The following is a 26896-nucleotide window of genomic DNA, read 5'->3' on the forward strand; positions in this document are numbered from 1 at the left end:
GAGAGAGAGGGACAGAGAGGAGAGAGAGAGAGAGAGAGAGAGGAGAGAGAGAGAGAGAAAGAGAGGAGAGAGAGAGAAATGAGAGAGAGAGGGAGAGAGAGAGGAGAGAGAGAGGGAGAGAGAGAGAGAGAGAGTGAGAGAGAGAGGGAGAGAGAGAGAGAGTAAAAGTACATTAGCTGGTTTTCTCTCTGGTTGATCTTCACTCTTCTGTATTAAACAGTCTCTTTTAAACGCTGCCAACTGCTCACAAACATCAGTACAGTGTGTGTGTGTGTGTGTGTGTGTGTGTGTGTGTGTGTGTGTGTGTGTGGACCAGGTTTATGCCACATTGTGGGGACCAAAACCTGTACATACACTCACACTGTGGGGACCTTTCTCCCCATAAGCTGGGCTCCACAAGATAAACCGTTAAATTTTAAGGTTAGGATTGGGTTTAGGGTTAGATTTAGCCTAGTAGCAGACCTGGTTAGTCTCCAGGAAATTAACGGAAGTCTATGTAATGGCCCCACAATTCACAGAAACGAGACTGTGTGTGTGTGTGTGTGTCATTGTGTGTGTGGGGGGGGCAGCGGGGGATGAGGGGGGCAGTGGTGTATGCTCTTCCGGATGCTGAAGTAAGCTTAATTATACAGTGAGGCTTTATTAATAAGTCTTTAGTAATTTACAGCCTCACGCTAACGAAGGGAAGTCTGTGTTGCTGTGGTAACAGGTGAGTGTCGTCCGGTTAGGGATACACCTTCCTGCATCTCTGGTATGATTACACACACACACACACACCTAATGAGAAACTGTAGAACAGACTCAGTTTATATCACAATACCTACATTTAGAGTCGGTTATTCATTCAGCCTAATGAGAAACTGTAGAACAGACTCAGTTTATATCACAATACCTACATTTAGAGTCAGTTATTCATTCAGCCTAATGAAAAACTGTAGAACAGACTCAGTTTATATCACAATACCTACATTTAAAGATAACATAAAATCTTTTTTCTTGATTTGATTGATTTCATTTTATTTCATTTCCACATTGTATTTTTACTTTTCTTACTTTCTTCTTTTTTTTCACATTATGAAAATGCTAGCTAAATACTAACAACATTTATTATTATTATTATTATTATTATTATTATTATTATTATTATTAGTTATTATTAGCAGTAGTAGTAGTATTATAGTTTTTTGTTTAATTATTATTATTACAGTTTTAACTTCTATCCATTGTGAAATATTACAGTATTTTTTGTCCACATCATGAATTTTTATGTCCTTCTGTTTTGGGTCACATGACTCATCCTTCTGAGTTCTTCCTCCAATCCAGCCAGAGCCCGGTCATCTTCATCATCCTCATCCTCAGAGTCCGTCAGCTCCGACCGCTCCACACTCTGAACCTCCAGGATCTCCACAGCGGCGCGGGACAGCGGCCGAAACTCGGGGGTCCTGGCGGAGTCCTCAGCGTTGGGAGGAGAGAAAGTTGGAGTGATTCTGCTGGAGGAACCTGGAGAAACAAAATTAAAGGAGGAACAAAACAAATCAAATTTACAAAGTTCCCCCCTTAATGTAGACGATCAGTCAGGACCTGTTTGGTGAGTGAAGGTTTCTTCCTTTAGTTTCAGCACTGAGAGGCTAATGTAGCTAACAAGCAATGGAAGCTTATAACCTACCAATTAGCACTGCGCTAACTGCATAGCTAACACACTTGTCTGAAACCGTGTGGAGTTGATCAGAAACCTCTAATAGACTTGAAAAGAGTGAAAGAAAAAGATAAACGAAGAAACAAGTGAGAGAGAAAAAAATTGAGAGAGAAAAACAGAAAGAGAGAAAGAATGAGAGAGAAAGACTTGGGAAAAGAAAGGGGGAGAGAGAAGATAAAGAAAAAAGAAAGGAATGAAACAAGTGAGAGAGAAGAGAAAAACAGGGAGAAAGAGAGAAAAGGCAAGAGAGAGAAAAAATGAAAAGAAACGGATCGACAGAAAGAAAAAGTGGAAGGAAGAAATTAGTGAGAGAGAGAAGAGAAAAAATGACAAAAACAGAAAGAGAGAAAGAGAAGAGAGAGAAAAACAATAGGGAGAAAAGAAGAAAGGAGAGAGAGAGAGAGCGAGAGAGTATGCAGAGAAACAGATGGACTACAGTCTGTAACTGTAGAACTACAAAGTGCACCTATATAGTAAGTGGAGCTGATAAAATGGACAATGAGCGTAGAAACAAGGAGGTGGTCAGAATGTTATGCCTGATCGGTGTATATAATACTAAAAGTAATAAATAAGTTAAAATATAAACTCTATCCTTCACAAAAATTAACAACATAAAGAATCATAAATAAATAAAAGCTAAAATATTTACACTGTAAGGATATTTAACTGAATTTCATAGAGTTTTGCACATGAGGTACTGGTTTATGTTACACATAGGATGGTGAGGAGTCAACAATATAAACAATTATAAATAGAAAAGCAAAAATCTTTACACTAGAGATTTTTAAAAAATATTGCACATGGAGTATTGATTATATTGCGCGATTGAGGTCTAATCGGGGTGGAGGAGGTTCTACTGGGAGCAGTGCTGGTTCTACAGTCTAACAGCAGCAGGAAGGAAGGACCGGCGATGGCCTCCTTCACACACTTGGGGTGAAGCAGCCGGTCACTGAAGGAGCTGCCCAGTGCTGTCAGAGTCTCAGGCATGGGGTGGGAGCTGTTCTCCATCATGGATTCTAGTCTGGCTAACATCCTCCTGTCTCCCACCATCTGCACTGGGTCTATGGGGCTTCCCAGGACAGAGCTGGCCCTCTTAATGAGTCTGTCAAGTCTCTTCCTGTCCACAGTTGAGATGCTGCTACCCCAGAAGACCACTCCATAAAAGGTGGCTGATGCAACTCGAATTGTATTAAAGTTATTATGAAAGCGTACAGTATATACCCGTGTACTGTATGCGGCAGGGTGCTCTGCTTTAATTACAGACTCAGATCGAGGAGTGCGGACACGTTACTCTAAATCACACCTCTGCCGAACGCGTTTATGGTTTTCCTGCTTGTTGTGTTCGTCGGGCTATTATTGATGTCACCGCCGCCGTGAGTAACGCCGCATCCAACAGGGCGGAGGAAGCAGTGGGTAAACAGAGTATTTAGCCTGGCCAAGGATACGCCAGCAGACAGGCGCCGGTATAAAATATTAACGGCGATTTGGCCCTATAAATCTGGATTAAGTCCTGTGGAGTGTTTAGTGTGTCCAGTAGGCCGGGGTTCGGGAGGATGGATGAGGCCTTTATTTGCTGAGATGTCCAGAGAGGATTCAGTGCAGTGTAATTATTTTGGAGGGACAGAAGGAAAGAGGGTGCTGGGGAGGGGGAACATTGAGGACTACAGGCTGGATTTACATGAACATTTCATTCAGTTTCAGGTTCCAATCTTCATGAAAGAGAATTTCAGTGCTACACTTTAGAACTTCAGCTCAATATGAAGAAAATGAAGGTTATGACCTTGAGAAAGACAGCTGGCTTTACCACCGATGGTGAAGATGCAGACGTGGTGGACAGCTTGTGCCTGCTTGGATCAATTATTAACAACAAAGGATGCAGCAGTCAAGAAATACGACACAGATTGGCACTCAGCAGGACAAGGAGCTCGAAAAGATCATCAGATCTGATGATGTGTCTTCAAACAAAGAGCCAAACTGTCCAGGCTGTGGTCTTTTCTGCAGTTGTTGATGGGTGTGAAAGCTGGACAATAAATAATAACAGTAATGCCTTTGAACTTTGGTGTTGGTGAAGACTTTTGGGGAGAAGACCTTTGGAGAGCCAATGGACCAAATCAAGCCTCACCTCTTACTCAGCCCAGACAGCCAGACTGAAGCTCTCTGGACATATTATGAGAAGAACCAGTTCGTTGGAAAAAACAATTATGCCTATGACTACCCTGTCTTGCATTTGGATCTTTAGGCTTCTTGTTCTTGGTTCTTCTGATAGCCTCCATCCAGGCATTCTGGAGATACACTATCCATCCATGTGTGACAGCTAGCAATTAAAAAGGAAACAAAGACGCATCCAACAAATATGATTATAGTTTGCAAGTAGCCAGTTGTGACCTAAACACAAATAACCGTTTTTTACAAACTAGTGACAATTTTCCAACTTTATGAGTTGACGAGAACAATCCAACCGCACAGCCCTCACTATCTGCCCTGATATTTTATAGATCACTCACCTGGTAGATGCAGCCTTCGCAATGTAGCACTGCCAGTGGGTGTGGCTGAACGTGAGCTGTTACTGATTGGCTGGTTATTAATCACTGCAGAAACTAGCTCCTCCTCTGCATAGTGGCAGAGACTGCTGGCCGGTCTCCATCTACCCTGACCTACTGAGAGAGAAAGAGAACCAGAGAGTGAGTGAAAGAGGTAAACACCATAGTATAACGTCACTGTCCAAAGAAAAACAATGCATTGCCATTTTTGTCCATTTTTTTTTTTCTGCAGCATTTCAACACACCAGCTGTCCTTTATGCTGTCTGATTTCATGACGAATGGACCAATAGAAATGCTCTAAAATCACTTGGAATAAAATCTCTTTACATTGACTTACATTCAAAGGTAAGAGTGAGTTTGCCTTCCTCTGTAAAGTTACTATTTTGAAGATATTTGTTTTTCTTTGGACAGCGATGATAATCAGAATAGGGACCAAAAAGTTGACCAAAGTGGGACCCAAAAAGAAATAATAACAAAACCTATAAACAACAATGGCTGCGTATACATGCACTCAATAATCTGATCATAATCGGATTTCTGCAGTTATCTGATTATTCAAATGGCCATGTAAACACCATTCTCTGATTTAGAAATCTGATTAAGAAATCTGATAAAAAGGCTGGATTTTAGCTCAGTAATCAGATTTCTCAGTGCATGTAAACTCTTACTCTGATTTCTATCAGATTTCTCAGTCTCTGCATGCGTGAGATCAGACGGTGGATGTTGCGAGACGCAGCAAAACACAGTTGGAGCGGCACTGAAACCAAACAGGAAATAAAGGATTTAAATATTCTTCATCTTCTAGATGATGTTTGTTCATATTTTCAGGTAAAGTTGTGCGATATTTAAAAAAAAGCTGCGGTGTGAAGTTTGAGTTTTACGTTACGTTTACGTCGCGTCTTCTTCTGTGAGTTTATTAGCTGGTTGTAAAGCAGAAATCTGATTACTGTCTGACTCATGTAGACCTGGAGTTTCCCCATTATCTGATTACTCAAGTGCATGTAATGTTTATGTCCTTGATAAGATACTGCATGCTAAGTAGTGGTTGGTGTAGTTTAATGGATAACACCTCTGCTTTCTACAGTGTAGGCTGGGGTTCAATCCCTGCCTGGGTAAGAATCCTACACTACACTGATAAGAGTCCTTGGGCAAGACTCCTAACACTTCCTTCACCTCTCTGTGTAAAATGATCAAATTGTAAGTCGCTGTAGATAAGAGCGTCTGCCAGATACCTTCAATGTAAATGCTTGAGCAAAAAAATACAGCTGTACTTTCTTAAAAAACAGGTTACCATCAGCTCTTTCTCCCTCCTCTTCTAAATCATATGTTATGCTTCATTTTATTAATCATATTAATAAAGTGGATGCTTTATTAAACCAAGAATCACCTCGCCTACCACTAAGAAAGGTGATTCTTGGCCACCCTAGTTAATCATATCAGCCCCACTGTTTCACATTATGTAGAACCAACAGTGGTGTGGCGAGTTAAAGCATATTTTCACAGAGCTTAATTATGGCATTTTCACAGGCCTTGTCCAAAAAAAAGGATACACTGTACACTGAGAAAATGGAAAGATGGAGAGGAAGAAGAAATTAAGTATTAGCGATTATTCTTTTAGCCAGTGCGACTCAGATTTAAACGACGACACACAGAGAGCAAAGCTGTACAATAAAGCAGCCTGAACTGAACTCAAACTGAGAAAAGGACATACTGATAAAGAGAAAAACATACTAGAGAGCAATAAAAGCGATATTCTTCATAAAATACCATAGGATGGCTCTCACCTTCACATTAGCTCAAAAGCGGTTAATCATTGCTGGGCTCACAGCTGCTAAAAAGACTATGATGCATAACCGGTTCAATCCAGTATACGACTCTCGCAACAATGGCTATTATTCCACTATGATATTGTTTCCCTTGAGTGGACTACTGTAATGATATATAAGGCTAAATCAGTGCAGTATCAGAAATAAAGGTACTATACTGTCACTGGGGTGGAACCCTCAAGGGTGCATCTCAGTACCTTTATTCAGGGAACATAACTGAACCATAATCCACTGAAATGATATGTTCTAAGCTGTACTGACTCCACACACCCCGTCTCGTCTCCAGGCTTTTATTTTACTGTTCTGTTTTAAAACATTCGGTTATGAAAAGGTACGAGATACTACTTGCACTATCTATCTGGAACATTGTTGCCAATACTGTGTTTACACTGTTTTCACTACCTCAGTAACTGCTGTGTTTATGTATGTTATCTGATGTAACTTACAGATCACATCACGTTAAATATGCCTGCACCTTATTCCACTACCTCATGTCCAGAAATCTGTGCTGTGTCGGTGCTACACTGTCCGGTCTGTTTGCTGTGTCTAATGTCTGTTTGATTTATCGTATTTATTGTATTGTTTCTAGCTTAATTTTTGTTTGCACGCTGTCTGCAGGTTCGCACTTTGTACTTTTGTACTTTTGTACTTTTTGTTCCTTGTTGCACCGTGTTGTTCCTGGAGGACCGTAATTTCGCTCCACTGTGTACTTGTACATAGATTGAATGACAATAAAAGCCTCTTGACTTGACTTGACAAATACAAACTTTTCACCTGGTAAAGCTTATTTAAGGTTCACAATCAGACCTTCAAACCACTGTTGTACATTTGAGGGAACATTTACTTTGTTTGTACCTTGATGAACAAAAAATATACCTGCACAGAACCTTTATTTCTAATAAATACGTGGCACCTGTCATGTAAACGTCTGTTTGATGATCTTTCAGTCTGGGCTATTTGAGGTACTTTGGGGAAATGGCACAGACTTTACCTTGTACAAAAAAGCCGGTCAAATCACACACAAATTACATCCCCAGACCTCCTTCGTTCAAACGAATCCAGCTTGAATAGGGCTAAAGATACATTTTTACCCTTTTAGCCAGAAAAAAAGCCAAACCGAGCTACGATTTTTAAATAGCCAGTTACTTTGCTACCTATTGCTTTTAGCTGATTGTCCTCCTCTTCTGATGAGTCATTTCTGTTGTCTGAGTGATCCATTCTCTCCACTGTATTAATGATTTGAGGAAGTAACTACAGTTTTGATTTTAGCCAGAGTGTTCCTCTTATGTTATTAAGAGTCTATATTTTGTTTTCTCTACATTTTGAAAGAAAAAATGGAGAGAAATCAAATTTATACAGATTTCATTTTCAGTGTTACACTGGAGCTAATCCATTAGCTTTGTGCCACCTGCCAGCCTAAAACATCACAAATTGTAGCTATGTGCCGTAGCTTTGTCTACGTTTATAGATACGTGTATCAATCAGCGTCAGAAACCATATAAGCAAGTCTGTTTGAGAGCTCAGTCCCTTGACTTAACTGGTCATTGTTGGGACTAGAGGGATGCATCAGTTGGCAAGGTTTTCCACTCTGACAACTCTGACCTATGCTGGTCAGACATGCCAAGGTCTGTTTACTCCTTTACGTTCACGAGTCAGTTCTTCCTTTCTCTACGATGTTGTCGGCCTCACTCAAGGGTACCAGGAAGGATGGTCTAATTTAGTATGTTGTGGTGTTTCAGACAGCCAAACCAGGCGAGTTTGTGCTGCTTTACTGTTGCCAGAATAGGTTCCCACCAAGGAGGTGACCAAGCTCTGTACTGAGGCTCAATCCCATTTCATATTTTTACCCCTACCCCTTGTTTTCGAGTGTTGCCCCTTGGAACTGAGTTACAGGGTAGTGGTTGAAATCTTCCCTCTGAAACGGGACCCTCAAATAAAAAGAGCATCACTTCATTAACAGCTACCAGCGCTGCTCTGTAGGAGACCCTGCCAGTCTGCAGTGACAGCAGAGGAGGGTAAAGTTCAGCTCCTCACTGCTGGGCTTTAGTTACATTTAGGGCATCATATGACTTCAAAGAGGGGGGCAATTATTTATCATCGCCCACCCCTAATTCTTCAGTGATATGAAGCTGAAGTCAGATATTCACCAGCTTCTTGTTCAAACTTTCATGTTCCACCTTAAATGGTGCACCATTTAAAGTGGAATGGGAAATTTAGCTAGCTAGCTACCAACACATCAGCACTACTAGCAATTTTTATGCTTGTTATGAAGAAAAGGACCAAAATACACTGAAAAGACATTAAACTAATAATAATACACTGATTATTGTGATTTTTTAAATGTAAGAAAATTCTCACATTTGTGGGTTTCTTTGATCTTTTGCTCAGTCATCTTGCCGTTTTTTTTGGGGTTTTTTTTTCTCATAACACTCTCATAACCTCCTCTACGGTGTGAGACCTTCCCTGCGGCTAAGGACTTTTTCTGGGCTAGCTAAGTGACTCTATACCGTGGTCAGTGAAATCCCGCCCACTAGCTGTGGGGACTGTGGAGGTGTGTGTGTTCTGTTTTATGTATTGTTGATTATGTCTTTTGTTACTTTCTGATTGGAAAGTGTCCTTGAGCATGGGAAAGGTGCTATATAAATAAAAAAGATAATAATGATGATGATGATGATGCACCCTTGACGGACACCCACCGAGGGTTTAGGAGCTGCGTCTCAATGACCTGGACCAGACCCTGCTTATGTTGAGGCTTCTCCTGACTTTCCAGAGCCTGTCATGTCATAGAAAACGGTTCTTGCAGTTTGTACGATGCTAAATGGTGAGTTACAAGCTTCCTCGTTACTTGTTAACTTCATCAGCCTCATTGCTCCCAGTGCTGAAACTAGAGAAGCATTTGGGGTAAGTACTTTCACTTTGAGAAAGAGAGAGAGTGATGTAGAAGACAGACAGACAGTGATGGTGGATGTGGTGGTTTTGAGGTTAAAGCGTGTGTCTCTTCTCTCTTTCTTAAACGACTGCTATAATTAAACCATTTTCCAGCTGGCTGCTCACTGCCCTTGTCACTGCGCTCAGGGGAGCAGGAGCTGTAGAGACAGACCAATAAAACCTGTTAGATCTTGGCACCCCAACGAATAATAAAAAAAGAGGAAGGAGTAAAAAAAAAAAGAACGAGAGGAAAGAGCGATGGATAGGTTCGCCACACAAAAGACGATGAGCAAAAAGATGGAAGTGAAGGAGAAACGCTGTGAGGGGAAATATCACTCTGACCTTTTCCCTCTTTCATTAACGCTGCTCCTCGATTATCGTCACACTTGATGTACAGCATCTAACAACGAGACCATTTCGCTCCAGTTTGTCTCCTCTTGCACACTTGAGCTCCCTTATATTCCAACGACGGCCGTTTTTCAGATGTGGTTTTATTCTTCTGGAGAAATATTAGTGTTTACACTCTAACTAATGTTCTCTTAAGAGTGTCTCATTAATGGTGGGCCACTGGAGGAAGAGACTGGGGGGATAAATGGTTATATGAGAGAAGTATAATTTGCACAGATCTGTTAAATCGCAGCGCTTTTTATTGGACAATCCATCTAAGGATAGAATAATTATGCGTCTAAATAACACGCTGCACAAAAGACAGTGACATTCATCAAGGTGCTCATAGGTGCGCAGCAGAGCTTCTTCAGAGACTTCCAGTAAAAACAACCTGGAGTGTTAGCATGATGCATACAGAGGTTTTTGGTGAGAGTTTGGACAATATTAAAGGCAAATTAGAGATTTCAGCTGCACCCATTGCTAACAGGCGCATAAATAAAGCAAACAATCATACAGTTTTCATAGACAAACTTTACCAGAGCTCAGTGACTTTCAATGAAGCATCATCATAGGATGCGTCCTTCTCAACAAAATTGTCAAATTTCTGCCCTGCTAGAGCTTCCCCAGTCAACCGTAAGTGCTGTTAGTGCGAGGTGCGAACATGTAGGGGCAACAACAGCCCAGCTGTGAAGCGGTGAGCCACACATCCTCTTGGGGTCCGAGCACTGAAGCACATTACTACCAAGCTCCAAACAGACTCTGTAAGCAATGCTAGGAGCTTCATGGCTTGGATTTCCTTAGCGACCATGCCAACCAAACAGCTGCACACAAGCCTAAGATGGAGTCTAGAGTGGCGTAAAGAAGTGGTTCTCCAGCTGGTCCTCAGGGTCCCCTAGATGGTCCACATTTTGGCTCTTTCCTTACGTGTTGCAAGCTGGGCTGGAGTAAAAACGTGGCCCTTTTAGGGGCACCAGTGGACTCTAGAGCAGTGAAAATGTTCTCTGGAATGATGAATCATGCTTTACCATCTGGCAGTCTGACAGACGAATCTGGTTTCGGTGGATGAAGGAGAAAGCCACCTGCCTGAATGCAGAATGCCAGTTGTAAAGTTTGGTGGAGGAGGAATAATGGGCTGTTCTTCATGGTTCCAGTGAATGGAAATCTTATTGCTGCTTCCAACTTTATGGTAGCAGTCTGGAAAAGGTCCTTTCCTGTTTCAGCATAGCAATGCCCCAATAATTAAGCGAGCTTAATAAAGAAACAACTTGTGTAGTTTGGTTTAACTTGCACAGAGCCCTGACCTCATTCAACCTTACCCTCATTTAACACATTTGGGATGCACTGGAACAATGACTGAGAGCCAGGCCTCACATCAACGCCTGATCTCACTAATGTTGTTGTTGCAATGAAGCAAATCCCTGCTGCAATGTTCCAATATCTAGTGTAAAGCGTTCCCAGAAGAGTAGAGGCTGTTACTGCAGCAAAGGAGGACAAACTCACTATTAACACCCTTGGTTTTGGAATAAGATGTTCAATGAGCACATATGGATGTGATGTTCAGGTGTCCACAAACCTTTGGCCATTAAGTGCAAGCAAGTCTATTAGAGAACACTTAACAACTTGACCTGGTTTGAGGTGTGTGATGAAGTGTGTAGGCATGCAGTTAGCCCCATGCTAACCTAGAAACTATAAGCTTGCATTACATGTTAGCTTGTTGTTACTTGTTACAACTTATTCAAAAAGCAAACGTCTTTTCTGATCAACTAAGCGGGAAAACGACATTTTTTTCCTATTTCTTTAACCCTCGACTGGATTAGTACATTTGGACCACCTAAAGATGAAAGAGAAAAAGATCATGTTTTGCAGCCAGTTGCACCAGCTGAACGTAGGTTTGATCGTAAGTTGGGTTGTAAAGTCTATCTTAAATCTCACGTTGAGAGAAGCTGGTTTAAAACTAGCGAAACACAGAATTTTGGTTGCACCACAGACACTTACGGTACATCTTAACTAGTAATGCTAGTTAAGATCAAAACACTGATGCACAGAATGATGTTTTCACTCTGCAGCCAATCAGTAAACAGGAAAATGGCGTCCATCTCTTGTATGTGTGTTTATTCTGTTCTGCTGCTGGACTCTTTTCTGATGTTCAAACTGGGCTCTCGTACAAATATTTTAATGGCACTTTATCAATGAACGGTCGGTAATGTTAGCGAAGGTGCGGCTAATGTAATCGCTACTTCAATCTGTTGAATGACAAAAAGGTAATGTTAGCTATGTTAGTTATACTTTAAAACTAATCTGTGTTATACACCGATCAGGCATAACATTATGACCTCCTTGTTTCTACACTCAGGTGGTGAGTTCACTTTGTAGCACTTCGTAGTTCTACAGTTACAGACTGTAGTCCATCTGTTTCTCTGCATACTTTGTTAGCCCCCTTTTACCCTGTTCTTCAGTGGTCAGGACCCCCATGAACCCTCACAGAGCAGGTACTATTTGGGTGGTGGATCATTCTCAGCACTGCAGCAACACTGATGTGGTGGTGGTGTGTTAGTGTGTGTTGTGCTGGTCTGAGTGGATCAGACATAGCAGTGCTGCTGGAGTTTTTAAACACCAGTGTCCACTCACTGTCCACTCTATTAGACACTCCTACCTTGTTGGTCCACCTTGTAGATGTAAAGTCAGAGACGATAGCTCATCTGCTGCTGCACAGTTTGTGTTGGTCATCCTCTAGTCCTTCATCAGTGGTCACAGGACGCTGCCCAGAGGACGCTGTTGGCTAGATGTTTTTGGTTGATGGACTATTCTCAGTCCAGCAGCGACACTGAGGTGTTTAAAAACTGCACTAGCACTGCTGTGTCTGATCCACTCAGACCAGCGCAACACACACCACCACCCAAATAGTACCTGCTCTGTGAGGGTCCATGGGGGTCCTGACCACTGAAGAACAGGGTAAAAGGGGGCTAACAAAGTATCAGAGAAACAGATGGACTACAGTCTGTAACTGTAGAACTACAAAGTGCACCTATACAGTAAGTGGAGCTGATTAAATGGACAATGAGCGTAGAAACAAGGAGGTGGTCATAATGTTGTGCCTGATCGGTGTATATTCTATGTAAATCTGCGTCTAGGAGGTCTGTGATCTGTGACGGAAACGCGTGTGATCCATCCTGCAGAACTGGTTGCCGATCCAAACCGAGACATATTTCATTTTCTTGCAAGCTTTCTCATCAATTAAATAGACCAGCCAATTTAACTGATTTTTATGGCACCGTAAGTTCCTCGTAAACTCAAACGTAGTGGCGGTTTACATTCAAACTAGGCTACAGTCAGCTGGTGCTACTGGCTGCTGTACACTACAGGCTAGAAGAAACAGCTTCTTCTAAGGAGCTCCATGAGTCTGTGAAAAGATTTATACTTTTCATAGACTTTCCCACTTGCTGTTTAAGTGAAAGGGTGCCGAGGGTGTAAGGGCTGAACAATACAGCATGTCAGAGTTGCTGTGGGAGAGAATAATACATGGCTTGTCTAAAGCTGCTTGATTGAGGACAGGAATAACCTTGGCGGTACAGACCGAATGTGTTCTGTACAGTGAATTAGAATCAGCACAGTTGGATGACAATTTGGATTTGATTGCGAACAGACAGACACACACGCACACAGACACACACGTGCCTATTTAATCACAGCAAATAAGGAGAACGGAGGGTACAAGAACACCATCAACCATGACGTAAGTGAAGAACCCCCTTAGGTAACACATTTCCTCCATTTCTATGGTAATGCTGTCCACACTCACTCACTCCGGTCTCAGGTGTCCATAAACTGTCCCTCCAGACAGAGAAATAGATGTCTTTCATTTTCTGCATTACTTATTAAACAGCTCCTCTCCGTGTGGAACAATAACACTGAACGAAATGCGACTTGCGGCACAGTTGTGGTCCAACAAATCGCTATCTTACCATCTAATCCTCTGCAAGTCGAGAGCTACACAGGTTTTGTTGTGCTGAAATTACATCCTTATCTTGTTTGTGCACCAACCAGGGTATAAATTTAATGGTGGCCATGCGGTGGTGGCCACCAGCACATCAATTTGGCCGTAATGATACATAAATTTTAGGAAATTTTGATGCCAGTTTGGCCAGAACGTCTAGGTTCAGTTAAAAACCTGCCAAAACAAGTACTGTGAGTCGCTGGGAAATAGTAGGCTTGTAATTAATGATTATTTCTTTTATTAATTCTGTTAATCAGCTAATCAGACTATTCAGCCTTCTTCGGTTCCTTTCCCTTTCGTCGCTGCCAGTAGCCAAATTGTCCCCCTGCTGTCAGAGTAATGCTTTACAGTCTGTCAGAATGACCTCATGGATCACATGAACATTATAGAGGCTTTTTAAATGAAACAGTAGAAGCCATATCGCCCCCTACACTTCCTGTGGTGTATTACAGTCTGTCAGAATGACTGTGTGGATCATATGAACATTATAGAGCTTTTTAAATGAAACAGTAGAAGCCATATCGCCCCCTACACTTCCTGTAGTGTATTACAGTCTGTCAGAGTGACTGTGTGGATCATATGAACATTATAGAGCTTTTTAAATGAAACAGTAGAGGCCATATCGCCCCCTACACTTCCTGTAGTGTATTACAGTCTGTCAGAGTGACTGTGTGGATCATATGAACATTATAGAGCTTTTTAAATGAAACAGTAGAAGCTATATCGCCCCCTACACTTCCTGTGGTGTATTACAGTCTGTCAGAGTGACTGTGTGGATCATATGAACATTATAGAAGCTTTTTAAATGAAACAGTAAAAGCCATATCGCCCCCTACACTTCCTGTAGTGTATTACAGTCTGTCAGAGTGACTGTGTGGATCATATGAACATTATAGAGGCTTTTTAAATGCAACAGTAGAAGCCATATCGCCCCCTACACTTCCTGTAGTGTATTACAGTCTGTCAGAGTGACTGTGTGGATCATATGAACATTATAGAGCTTTTTAAATGAAACAGTAGAAGCCATATCGCCCCCTACACTTCCTGTGGTGTATTACAGTCTGTCAGAACAACTGTGTGCATCAAAAGATTATAGAAGGGTTACAAAAGGGTTAAAAACCATGTGTCCATATTTTTTCAAAGGATCTAAAGCCTGAGTCTGGTTTATGGCCTATATGTCTGGTCAGATGGTCTTAAATCCTCCTTCAAAAACATATGATCTTAAAGGTCAAATGGCCTTTTCACTGGATGAACTTTAAGGCCTAGTACTAACCTGTCATTAGCTCCTGAGAGTGTGAGCGCCTCTCTGTAGGGGTGTGAGGTGGAGCTGGGCTTGGCTGGACACAGCTGAGGTCGAGTCCCAGAGTGAGAAATCCCTCCAGGCCCTGGTAGTGCTGGGATTCGCTGGCCTTTCGCTGGGCGAGAGAGATTAGAGCCTGGAGAGGAGAGAGAGAGTCTAGCATTGGTGCAAATCCAGCAATTAAAGTGGATCAGCACACAGGTCGAGCTCTGCTACCTTTTGATGTACCTTTGGAGAAGAAGTTTTTTCTTGCAATTACATGCATCATGAACTTATTTACAATAATTTAATTATATTAGTATGATTAAGAATTCGATACTTTACTAATGATTACAAGTGATTCTTGCTTAGGTAACTAAGAGCTTTCCTATCCAGCTAACCTTTAACCCTGGACTTTCTGTCCCAAACACAGTGAATCACCTTTTACCAGACTACACCAGAGAACTTGTGGAGAGGAGAATTATCACTCTGTAATGTCTTCCGGGTTTTTCAAATGCTAGAGGGCGCTCTAGAGCGAGTCCAAAATGAATGAGTTAATATGGAGCATTTGAGCAAAATCAATGTTTACAAATGTTTAAACATTTTTTAATGTAAAAGAATTCATTCATTTCCTGAACACAGAACAACATAAAACATTTTAACGCTGCTGCTATATAATTTAAGAGCTTTTAAACTCGAGTTATAGGAGTTTAAAGCGACGCCTCATGTACGTCCATGACGTAAATCAGCAATCAGCACTCAGTAGCAGTAATGTTAGCGCCCTGCTGCCCAAAACCCTGTTTGCTGTAGAAAAAGTAAAACATACAGCTGAGATTTCTTTGCTTTTTAAGTGAAATACATCCTTCTACTTTCTAAAATTAAAGAAAAGTTCTGGGTGAGTGATTAGAAACTATTTTAACTTTCCATTTTTAGCCACTGCGCTCCATTTACTCCCATTCACTCAGGACTCACTCAAGGGCGCCCTCTGCTGTTTTGCAGTCAAGTTTTTGATGTAATGGGGGAAATAGGAAGTGGCCAGCCTCCTCATAAACCGGCTCTGACTACAGCACCGTGGCTACATCACTAAATCAGCAATGTATGCTGCATGTCTAACCCACTCCAGGATAGGTTAAAGAGTAACTCCACCCTAAGACCTTTTTTTTCATTAAAAGCTGAACTGCACTGCTCTGTAATAACAATTTACACCAGACTTGTGTGAAATGTGAACACATCCTTCCAAACTGTAAAAATATCATTTTTTTCCTGCTACAGGCGTGGATGACATGTCTTCGTACCACAGTATGATGACACGGCACAGTATGCAAATTTGTCAAACAACGTTACCCCCCACCAATGACGCCCTACCCGTGCCACAACACCCCCAGCACCACCTCACAAGGTTGTTATGATTAGCACATTTATTGATAACGTTCGAGGTATGATTGGGTAACCTGAAGGGCCGATTAGGTGAGGATTCTTGCAAGTCTCCATGAAGCTGCCATGAGCAGCTTGCAGATCGTAAGGATTTAGGGCCACTGCAGCAAACCCTGGATAACAGCCACTTCATTAATTCAGAAATCAGGGCATCTAGGAAATCAGGACTCGGGTTATACTGAATATGGACCTGCTGAACAGATAGTTAGAAGCGAGCTGTCATGGTTTTAGGGAATGTTCTACTGTTCGGCGCCTCAGCCGCTCGCTGTTAATCATTTTCTACGTTAACTCCTCGGCAGCTTGAGTCAGAGGCTCATACTGTTCAGGCTCGACATGGACTGCCCGATCAGAAACACCTTCCCTCACCAAAGATGGGGATGGTAGTAGAGAAAAATCGTCAGCCTCGTAAGACTCTCAGCTACAAAAACGCTGTTTAATTCTGTCACTCTTCATATTTTCTGGGAGCTAACGTTAACTATAAAACCTCCCTCCCAGCCCCACCTCCAAACCCGTAGATCACTGCAGGGCCCCTCCCAACGTGCCCCTCCCATTTGATAAGCCAGGGGTGGAGTTATCTGAAAACAGTGGGGTGTAATTACTCTTTAAGTTTGAGATTCAGGTCCATGAACAGCAGCTTTTGGACCAAAACAGAGATTCTGCACTGCAAAAAAATAGTATCTTGTCAAGTAAAATTATCTTAAATCTAGTCAATATATCCAATATTTCTCCTGTAAGCTTAATTTAAGATTATTTAACTTATTTCCAAACAAATGTATCTGCCAGTATAGTGAGATAATTTTACGGAATAAAATTACTGAAAACAGGTAAAAAATAAGTACAAAATAAGAAATATTAGACATATCGACTGGAATTAAGATAATTTCACTCGACAAAATCCTTTTTTCAGTGTGACCAATCAGTGACAGCCATCTGGCAGGAACTTTCTCATTTGTTACTGCAGCTTGCTGAGATAGTCTGAATGAACTTCATTAATGTTTTAAGTGCTGTCCGATTATTTACTGCTCTGACGTCGACTGTGTGTTTGCGTGGTCTGACCTGGGCTATATTTTATAACCAACCCCAAACTTCATAAAGTTAACATGTCGCATCATTTCTATTGTCGTTTATGGTGCATGGTAAATTGCAACATAGCATATATAAGAAAATTAAGATTATTAAGAATTAAGATTATTTTAAGAGAATATTTGAGAAGTTTTTTTCGAGAACTGCATTTAAGAACATTCAAATGGACTTCTTAGTGTTTGTCTTAAGAACCTTCACAAGTTTTTGTGAAGCTTTTGTGAATCCGGCCCCAGATTCTCTGGCAGATCTGATCTGTTCATACTAGGCCTCGCTAAACTTCATTACCTAACTAGGTTACAGTAAACAGTTCAAAGCGCGCTCCTAGTTTGTTTACCTCTCGTATCTTCTGTCTTGTTTTTTTCTGTTAGCCACTTGCCTGCTAAATGAAACTTCTGTGGTCTCTGATAATGTTAGCCTAGCAACAAGAGGCCAAAGAGAGAAAAGAGAGAATCCACTTTAGGGGCAAAGCTGATTTGGAAACAGAGTTACGATATTAGCATGCTAGTCAAAGACTGGGTCAACGTAATGGACGTGCAGAGACAGAAAAAAGCGAGTGAAAATCAAACCGCATTATGTAAACAGAAAATTACAACAGCAGCTCTGATTGGGTTTCTCTTTTTAGCAGGAAATGAGTAATGTTCTCTTTCTGACGGTTACCAGGCTGCTGTCCTTTTGAGGCGAAATGAGGCTGGATGGAATAAAAAGGCTGGATAGTAATTAATCCCGAACAGCCTAAAGAACATGATTTTTTGATAGGCAGACAAAAGAGTGGAGATAAGAATGCTCTCTGATCAGACATTTAATTTCAGGTGTTTAATAAAATTTCTTTTTCCCTCTTTCCTCTTTCTCGCTCTCTCGCTCTCGTGCACCATTAAACCTCAATAGTCCATCCATGACGGCTCCTACATCACTTTACTCCTCCAGTTCCTCATCAGCTCAGTGAGTGTAAAGGCCGGCGGGGCTTTTCTCCTCACTCTGCAGAGCTGAATTAGTCAGGAATGAGTAATATCTAACTGACCTGGTCACCTTTAACTCTACAACTCTGCAAAGGGATTCATTATAGAGTTCTCCAATCAGGGCTGAGCGAACACTTCTTCAGGAGGTACCGCTGATGCTATAAAAGCTGCAAGAGTTGTAGTACAAATTAATTTAAAAAACTACATAAAGTGCTCTGAAAAGAACAAAAAAAAACATACGCAGCAAGCAAACGTTTTCAAGCACTCAAGCAGCATTTATCTTGCATTGAATGCGAGGAGACCCACACCAGCAGGATCTCATGTATGGTTATAGTCATAAATTTCAAAAACGGGAAACGAAATAGTTTATTATCTAAACACGAGGCTCAATGTTATAAAGTTTAATTTACTCAGTTCATTCTGAAAATGGATAGAGGCTAAAAACAGTAAATGCAGCAGGCACAGCAGGGGGCGCCATCTCTGAATCTGGAAATGTCTTTGGGCTGACATTTTTTTTAAACAGGTAAAATTTCAGATCTTAACGTGTTGCTGGCTTTATGTATATGAAACCTTTGCGAAGCTCTTTCGATTCATTCTGATGCCGTGCACTTGTCCCCCAGGAGCCGGCAGAAAGGCGGGGCCCAAACTCAGAGCGAGGACGAACCCCGGTGAGGATGCGACAAGGTCTGTGACAAAAACACAAATTGTGTCGCATTTGCATCATTTTTTGTCGAGCGCCGCTTGTCGCCTTCACTCTGATCATACAAAAATATTAATAAGCATTTATTACACGAACTGCGCTCTGAATCTGCTCACACACTTGTCTGGTAAAACATCACAGTGCATCCGACAATAAAGGAAGGCTCATGCATCTTTTATACGGAGATAGGAAACATGGTAGCTCGCAGAAAGCTCCGGTTCTAGACACTGAAATCTGGGTCTGGGACCAAGTTCGTCAGGTTCATGTCGTTAATAACTGGATGTGGTTTGAAGTAACCGTGTGATGATGTAGGCATGCGGTTAGCACCATGCTAATTGGTAGTAGAAACTTTCATTATTTGTTGGCTCACATCACATTAGCCTCATAGCTCCAGCACTAAAACTAAGAAAGCAGACTTCATACACCAAACATGTCTTGGCTGATTGCCTACATTTGGGATAAATGGGAGGAAACTGGGTAAAATGTATTGTTTTTGCCTGAACTACAGCTTTAAAAACATCCTCACACCAGCCAGCGAGTTACAAACTTTCCATAGGAGCACCAGTGACCTTTGCATGTGCTGGTGACAGTTAGAGACACGTAATTAGACATAAAAATGCACTTAATGATAATTGCAGTGCAGGTCATGGTGGGAAAGTTAATGAATAAAGGTGCAGATTGTTCCATTCAATCCCACAGTGTTAGAATATGGGGAGAGAGAGAGAGAGAGAGAGGTCATGTATGAGCCGTGTGAGCACCTTGATTTCAATGGGAACTCCACCCACATGCTCTGTTCTAGAGAAATAGAACTGTCTAGAGTCAGAACTGTTCACAGTGGTGGTGATAGGAACCAGACGTCCACCTCTAAAAGCTCCCTCACAGAAAGTTATTATACGAAATGGTTATGAATTCACTGCCTGATGACTGAGACAATGAGTGTGTTTACATACACTTAATATTCCGATAACTGCAGAAAATCTGATTCTGTCAGTAATCCAATCAATGCGTTTAAATGCACTTGAGTAATCAGATAATGAGGAAACTCCAGGTCTACATGAGTCAGACAGTAATCAGATTTCTGCTTTGGCAACATTCAAGCCAGCTAGTCAAAATTTAGTGTTGATCTCTTCGTCATCTACATAAAGTTTATATGAGTAATAAGCAGACCATACAGACGTTTATAGTACGTGAAAATGCAACACAAACAGCAACGGCTCTTGCTTCCAGTGTGAAATAACAAGCGTCACGGAGTGGTTCCAGATAAGTACCGCACCGCATCTGGTGTGAAATGGGCTTAAGATCACGTGCTGGAACATAAACAGACAGACGCTCTGTGATGTAAGCAGAAGCTTTAACCCGTGTGTGGTGTTGGTGTGTGTGTTACTCAGTGGTCTGCTGGACCCACCACATTATTGTTTATTTAAATCAATACAGCCATAACTATTTATGTAAATACCAGATGTTTAAATATAAGTGTCCAGTGTAGGGTTCTCCTTTAGCAGCTGTAGCCAGTCAGCAGCCTGTCCATGTTGTCCACCCTCACACACACCGACACACTAACAGCAGGCCATGTAGGAGGAGAACAGAGTGAAGGACACAGCACCTCCACACTTTTACTCCCCGCAGGTTCACCCAACACCACATGTGTAATATAAATGTGTGGGGGGTGAACAGAGTGAAGACACTGAAAATGGGTTATTTTATATGTTCTTCACAGAAAATGAGCAAAGGACAAGAATCTGAGCTTGAAATAAAATCAAATCACATCATTTTTTCTTTAGGTAAACATTGAAAATGGGTGCCACAGAACCCAACACCACACAAGGGTTAAGGTCATTTAGAGCCTAGAAACTAGTAGCTGAACTTTAAAATCTATCCTGAATTATACAGGTTGTTAGTGCAGTTCTTTCAAAATGGGAGTGATCTGATCTCTCTGTGTTGTTTTTGTTTGGATGCTAATGCATTTTGAGTTGTAGAGGAAGGATTGTTTTCTCCAGGAAGAAGATCATTACAGTGATCAACTCCGTTTGTAACACATGCATGAACAAGTTTCTCTGCGTCGCTTTGAGAGAGAAAAGGATGAACTTTAGAGATATTTCTCAAAAGACAAAAAAGCTACTTACGTGACCGTGTTTACATGTAAGATTAAACAGAGCTCAGACTTTTATGTATTTATGTTCTGTATGGACAGGTTTGAGGCTGCTCTTCTGACTTTTTCTGTTTGCTGTTATGTAAAATTGACAAAAATGCGAAGGATTTTTTTTTCTTCCTGCAAAATAAGACTGTACACACAACAATGAGGATCATCAAATTCATATATCTCCTCTCCTATGTATAAAAACAAATGTGGTATGGATTTAAAGTTTATAATCTGCACTTTCAACACAGTTTCTCCACTTGGTTCAGTGAGCTATGAGTCAGAAATAATTCATATCACATTACAGCATGTTTTAGTTATCGCTGGTGGTAACTGTGACCTCTCAGGGTGTGAACTGTAGCTCTGCAGTGCTGAGGCTCTCCTGCTGCTGGCTTTACTCACCTGTGACGGCTCAGTGAAAAGGCCTGAATGTGGAGTCTCCTGCACTGAGTCCAGCAGGCTGAGAGGAGCGTCTCCAGTGGGAGAGACAGTACGATGGAGAGATGTAGTGCTTCTCTCTTCCTCTTCTTCCTCTTCCTGCTCTCTGTCTGCACATCCCCTCATCTCTTCATCAGAGGAGTCTTCATCAGCAGGTATCAGACCCACACTGTCACTCAGAGAGTCTGAATCTGAACAAAACAACAGCAAGAAAGAGACATTATAGATAGATAGATAGATAGATAGATAGATAGACATACAGACAGACAGACACATAGATAGATAGATAGATAGATAGACAAACAGACAGACAGATAGGCAGACAGACGTATAGGTATATGGACAAACGGACAGACAGAGACAGACAGTGAGACAGATAGACTGACAGACAGACAGACAGAGGGATAGATAGATAGATAGATAGATAGATAGATAGATAGATAGATAGATAGATAGATGGACAAACAGACAGACAGACAGATAGACAGACAGATGTATAGGTATATGGACAGACGGACAGACAGAGACAGACAGAGAGACAGACAGATAGACAGACAGACAGAGACAGACAGACAGACAGACAGACAGAGAGATAGATAGATAGACAGACAGATAGACAGACAGACTTATAGGTAAATGGATGGACACACAGACAGACAGACAGATAGATAGATGACAGACAGACAAACAGATAGACAGAAAGACAGACAGACATATAGGTTTACGGATAGACAGACAGACAGACAAACAGACAGACATATAGACAGACGTATAGGTTTATGGATGGACAGACTGACAGACAGACATACAGAAAGACAAGAACACTGTAAATAAATAAAAAAGAGGAATTTAAGATACAGCAAAAATAGCCATTTAAGTGTTAAAAGGAATGAAGATAATAATAAAATAGTGGTAAATCAAAATAAGCTTTCTTTGGGGAGTATTTTGCCTTAGAACGCCCTGCATGTATCTCTCCACTACAAATATGCTTTAAAAATGTCTTTTAGGCCAAAACCTCATCTCAAACTGTACTGAAACAGTGTGTCAGACATCAGGCAGCGTATCATAACCGTTTCATATACAAGCGGCAATCTTTTATTTATTTATTTATTTATTTGGCAAGATTTAACCATAATTTCTATTTATAAGTTGAGTTCAACATGTTGGAAAAAATAAAACTGCCATAACTTCAACACAGACCACATTTTGCACACGACTGTATTTACTGCTCCTCTCTGATTCAGACTGTTGAGGGCTGCAGGGCTGCTGGTGATTGGGTTCCTCTGCTTGTATTCTAGAGATGTTCCTCAGTGCATAATTACCTTCCTGACTGGCCTAACATGCCAAGTATTTACTTAAAACTCTAATCGATATCTAAAGAAGTCGAGCCTTTATCGCTGTGTCTAAATTGACTTTGGCAGAGCAGCGGGGACAGTGGAGAGTGGACAGTGGCAGTGACTGTGGACCCCGCTGAGCGCAGCTTCAGCAACAAAAACACACAAACTTGCCATTAGTCAGTCTATAATTACCACAGCACTGACTAAAGACAGACAATTAGTGCTGCCCTCTGAATGTCAAAACAAACGGCAAGTCCGTTCTTTACGGCTCGTTTCTTATTGTAAGTGCCTGGACACAAATGTCTGGGGGGTCTACTGCCAGTTTTAATACTCCTTTTAACATGACCCCACCCACTAGGCCTAACCATCCCCTCAAAGGAGGCCGTTTCACCAGCCGCTCCATTACTGTAGTAGCTCAAGTGAAGTTTGTTAGATGAGCCCTCGGAGGGGCGAAATGTCAAGTCAGCTGTCAAGACGAGTAACTGTAGACTTCAGCAGCAAAGCTGTTTGCTCTCCAAAGCCGAACAAAATGCAAAGCTATTTATAAGCCGTTGCAATACAATACTTAAAAATGCTTAATATTTCAAAACCATAACTTGCGATTTATGTTCAAACAAAAGGCTACACAACTAGCAACAACAAAAATAAAAAATAGCAGTTTTACATTTTTTTACAGCCAGAAAAAGCAATTATTCACTATTTTTTGTGTTTCACACAGACTATTATCTAATTTTACCAATCATACTGCTTAATAATTACATCAGTCTGTTACCAGGCCATATATACTTTCTTTGTGTTGTCAAAGTGGCTCACAGCGGCCCCCTTGTGGCTTGGCGCCCTGAGGCCATATTACAGAAACTTCCTATTTTTCGTCGTAAATTAAGGTTTGACAGGTGAGATATGATTTTCACAAATTCGTATCACAAAAGCAAATCTTATCTCAATTTAGGAATCCTTTCTCACTAAGCAACCAACAATATGCGCACAGCAGAAACGTAAACACGTCATCAAAATACTGTAAGCTAGTCAGTCAGACGGCCAGTGCTACTGATGGAAAACAAAACAAAACAAAACTAAACTGCAATAAACTGTGTTATGAATACTGTGAGAGCGCCCCCTGCTGTTTATCAGAGTGTCGCCGCTGCCCAGTTTCAGTCTCCATTTCCCAAACGCTTTAGCCGAGCGCGCTAACGTTACTCCTCCTAATAAACAGACACACGTTCAGCTCCGTCTCCTCATTATTCACCACCATCACTGTAATATTTCATCATCAACATTAACACACGAAGGTGATCAGAGGGGCGGTGGAGATCGAGTCTGCAGCGTCTGAGATCTTTAAAACGCAGAGTTAGAAAAGAAAATCATCTCACAGTGAAAGCAGCGTTTTACAGTAGAAATAAATGGAGCTCATTATGCTGGTAGTGAACTATGCTGCTGACTCAGCTGCCTAAAAACCATAGAAACGGACCTTAAACAGAAGTGAGGACCCTGTTGGGGTTCATCCTAAAGTTAGGACAGGATTTAGGAGGTTCAGTCTAGTTAGGATGTTTGTGTGATGCTGTTTTCTTATCTGGAGTTCATGATGAGATTATGAAGTTAGGAACTGTTTTTCTGTAATAGCAACTGTTCAAAATTCAGTCCTACTGAAGTCGTCATGGTGACTAAACAGATCAGACAAGATTTAAGAGTTAGGACGTTTCTATAATACGGCCCCTGGTCTCATAAAACCAAGATGATCCAGGCCTGACTACACATACTGACCCGACAAGCTCAGCGGAGGAGAAGTGGAGAGCTCGGAGTTGGAGGTGACCTGTGTAGGTCTGCTGGCCTTGTAGAGTTTGATGATGGATGAAAGTAGTCAGGCAAAGCCAATGAATCATCCTCTGGGGACTGTGACTCTGCAGATAATGGAACTGAAGCCTGCTGGGGTATGGAGCTGGTGCACTGTGACTGGGAGTTAGCAAGGGATGGGCTGGAGGTTGGAGAACATGAAGGTGATGTGAGGACTACTGGTCTTGAGCTAGGAGCTGGATATTCTGAAGTAGACTTGAGGTCTAATGGTCTAGGGCTGGTGGATGGAGAACATGAAGTGGACTTGAGGTCTAATGGTCTTGGGCTGGTGGATGGAGAACATGAAGAAGCCTTCAGGTCTAATGGTCTTGGGCTGGTGGATGGAGAACATGAAGAAGCCTTCAGGTCTAATGATCTTGGGCTGGTGGTTGGAGAACATGAAGAAGCCTTCAGGTCTAATGGTCTTGGGCTGGTGGATGGAGAACATGAAGAAGCCTTCAGGTCTAATGGTCTTGGGCTCATGGTTGGAGAACATGAAGAAGCCTCGAGGTCTAATGGTCTTGGGCTGGTGGTTAGAGAACATGAAGTGGACTTGAGGTCTAATGGTCTTGGGCTGGGGGATGGAGAACATGAAGTGGACTTGAGGTCTAATGGTCTTGGGCTGGTGGTTGGAGAACATGAAGGAGACATGGGGACAACTGGTCTTGGGTTGGAGGTTGGAGAACATAAAGGACCCTTGAGAACTACTGGTCTTGTGCTAGGAGATGAATATTCTGAAGTAGAGATCAAGACTAATGGTCTTGGGCTGGTGGCTGGAGAATGTGAAGTGGACTTGAAGTCTACTGGTCTTGGGCTGGTGGTTGGAGAACGGGAAACAGACTTGAGGACCACAGGCTTTGGGCTTGAGATTGGAGAATCTGAAGTGGACTTGAGGACTACCGATCTTGGGCTTGAAGTTGTAGTATGTGACTTGGGCGTAAGTGGTTTAGCAGATGAGGCTGTCACTTCAGAGCTTAAATGATGGCCATCAGGAGATCCTGGGCTAAACATTGGGCCAGAAGAGAGAGAGAACACAGGTGATGGACAGTGGTTGGGGGCAAAAGAAAGGAATCTCTGTTCTGAGCTTCTAGATCACCTTGGCTCCAACTGGTCTTGGAGGACACCGGAGAAGAAGAAAGTGCTGCTTCTGTAAATGTGAATTTGGGTGTTCGTGGAGCAGAACCTCTCGCCATCTGTGGTTTGGGTAAGTCACCAAGTCTCGGAGACTGTGTTCTTTGAAGTTTGTGCTCCACCTGCTGATCTACACTTAATTTTAGTTTCAGGTTCTCTGATTTCTGGGATCTGACTAATGGTGAGTATTGGTCAGATGGTGGTGATGTTGGGATTGGCTCTGGTGACTGACTTGTTCTTTTAATAGGTAGAGCGAAACTGCCATGTGAGGAGGTTGATGGAGTTGCTGGACTCTCTTCTGAAGCGGTAAATGAATTCTCGCTTCCTTGATTCAATCTTTTGGGGCAAAAAAAAAAAAACAGATAAAATTAACACATACCGTTGTTCAAAAGTTTGGAATCATGTGTCATATAATATTATAATAATAATAATAATAATAATAATAATAATTGTTATTATTAACTGCAGTGTAAAATGAAATATCATATACTATAAACCAGAGATGCTATTAGACATTTTACTCAAAATTTAAAGCTTACTGGCAACAACAAAAATGTATAAAATGGTAAATAATATACTGTACTAACTTATTGACAGTAATTTCTGGTCAAGTTATGTTCCTTGAGAACTGATAACCACTTACAAGATCTGATCACCACTTACAAGATCTGATCACCACTTACAAGATCTGATCACCACTTACAAGGCATTCTAGACGTTCATTTTATAGCTTCATTTTCTCAATTAGTTCTTTTAGAACCTATAGCTACATTTATCATTATGGACAAAACTCTGAAGTTATAGAGTTTCAGCATCTTAACAGAATCGTTTTATACATGACGTCTGCAGCAAAATTATTTCTGTATTATTGAATGATTCCCATCGTTTGAACAGTTTGTCCAGCAAAATGAACAAAAACATCTTATTTTGCTTTACGCAAACATCAATGTTGGCACTGCAGCGGATGCATAACGTTCCACCAATCAAAAACAGAACCATTCCCATTAGAACAGAACTCCTGCCTGAAGACAAGACATGCTGGGAAACTGCTTTTGTTTTCCTCCATATAATCACTTTCCTATATGTAGCACGTCTTACTTTTGCTTATCGTCTCCCTGCTGGACTCCAGAAGAGCTGAACGCCGGACAGCTCCCGACCGTCTGAAAAATTAAAACCACAAAAAACGAGTGAGAGGAAAA

General features: G+C 41.5%; 1 protein-coding gene across 1 annotated transcript; it reads right to left on the reverse strand.

The window, feature by feature from the left end:
- Positions 1-1239: 1239 nt before the first annotated feature.
- On the reverse strand, positions 1240-24538 carry LOC118818183. The gene is made up of 5 exons (XM_036585371.1): positions 24498-24538; positions 21364-21590; positions 14646-14808; positions 4201-4353; positions 1240-1500 (listed from the first exon to the last, which is right to left on the reverse strand). Exons 2-5 carry the CDS (start codon positions 21523-21525, stop codon positions 1265-1267), a joined length of 714 nt encoding a protein of 237 aa, XP_036441264.1. The 5' UTR covers positions 21526-21590; positions 24498-24538; the 3' UTR covers positions 1240-1264.
- Positions 24539-26896: the final 2358 nt, after the last annotated feature.

This window comes from Colossoma macropomum, unplaced genomic scaffold, assembly GCF_904425465.1.
Source record: "Colossoma macropomum unplaced genomic scaffold, Colossoma_macropomum, whole genome shotgun sequence".
NCBI classification, from domain to species: domain Eukaryota; kingdom Metazoa; phylum Chordata; class Actinopteri; order Characiformes; family Serrasalmidae; genus Colossoma; species Colossoma macropomum.

Excerpts from the sequence above, each read along its gene's own strand:
- LOC118818183 (XM_036585371.1), bottom strand. The coding sequence starts at position 21,525 with ATGAGGGGATGTGCAGACAGAGAGCAGGAAGAGGAAGAAGAGGAAGAG. Across the intron at positions 4,354-14,645 it reads CTCTCAGGAGCTAATGACAG|TAGGTCAGGGTAGATGGAGA; the intron begins GTTAGTACTAGG and ends TTTCTCTCTCAG. Across the intron at positions 1,501-4,200 it reads GCGAAGGCTGCATCTACCAG|GTTCCTCCAGCAGAATCACT; the intron begins GTGAGTGATCTA and ends TTGTTTCTCCAG.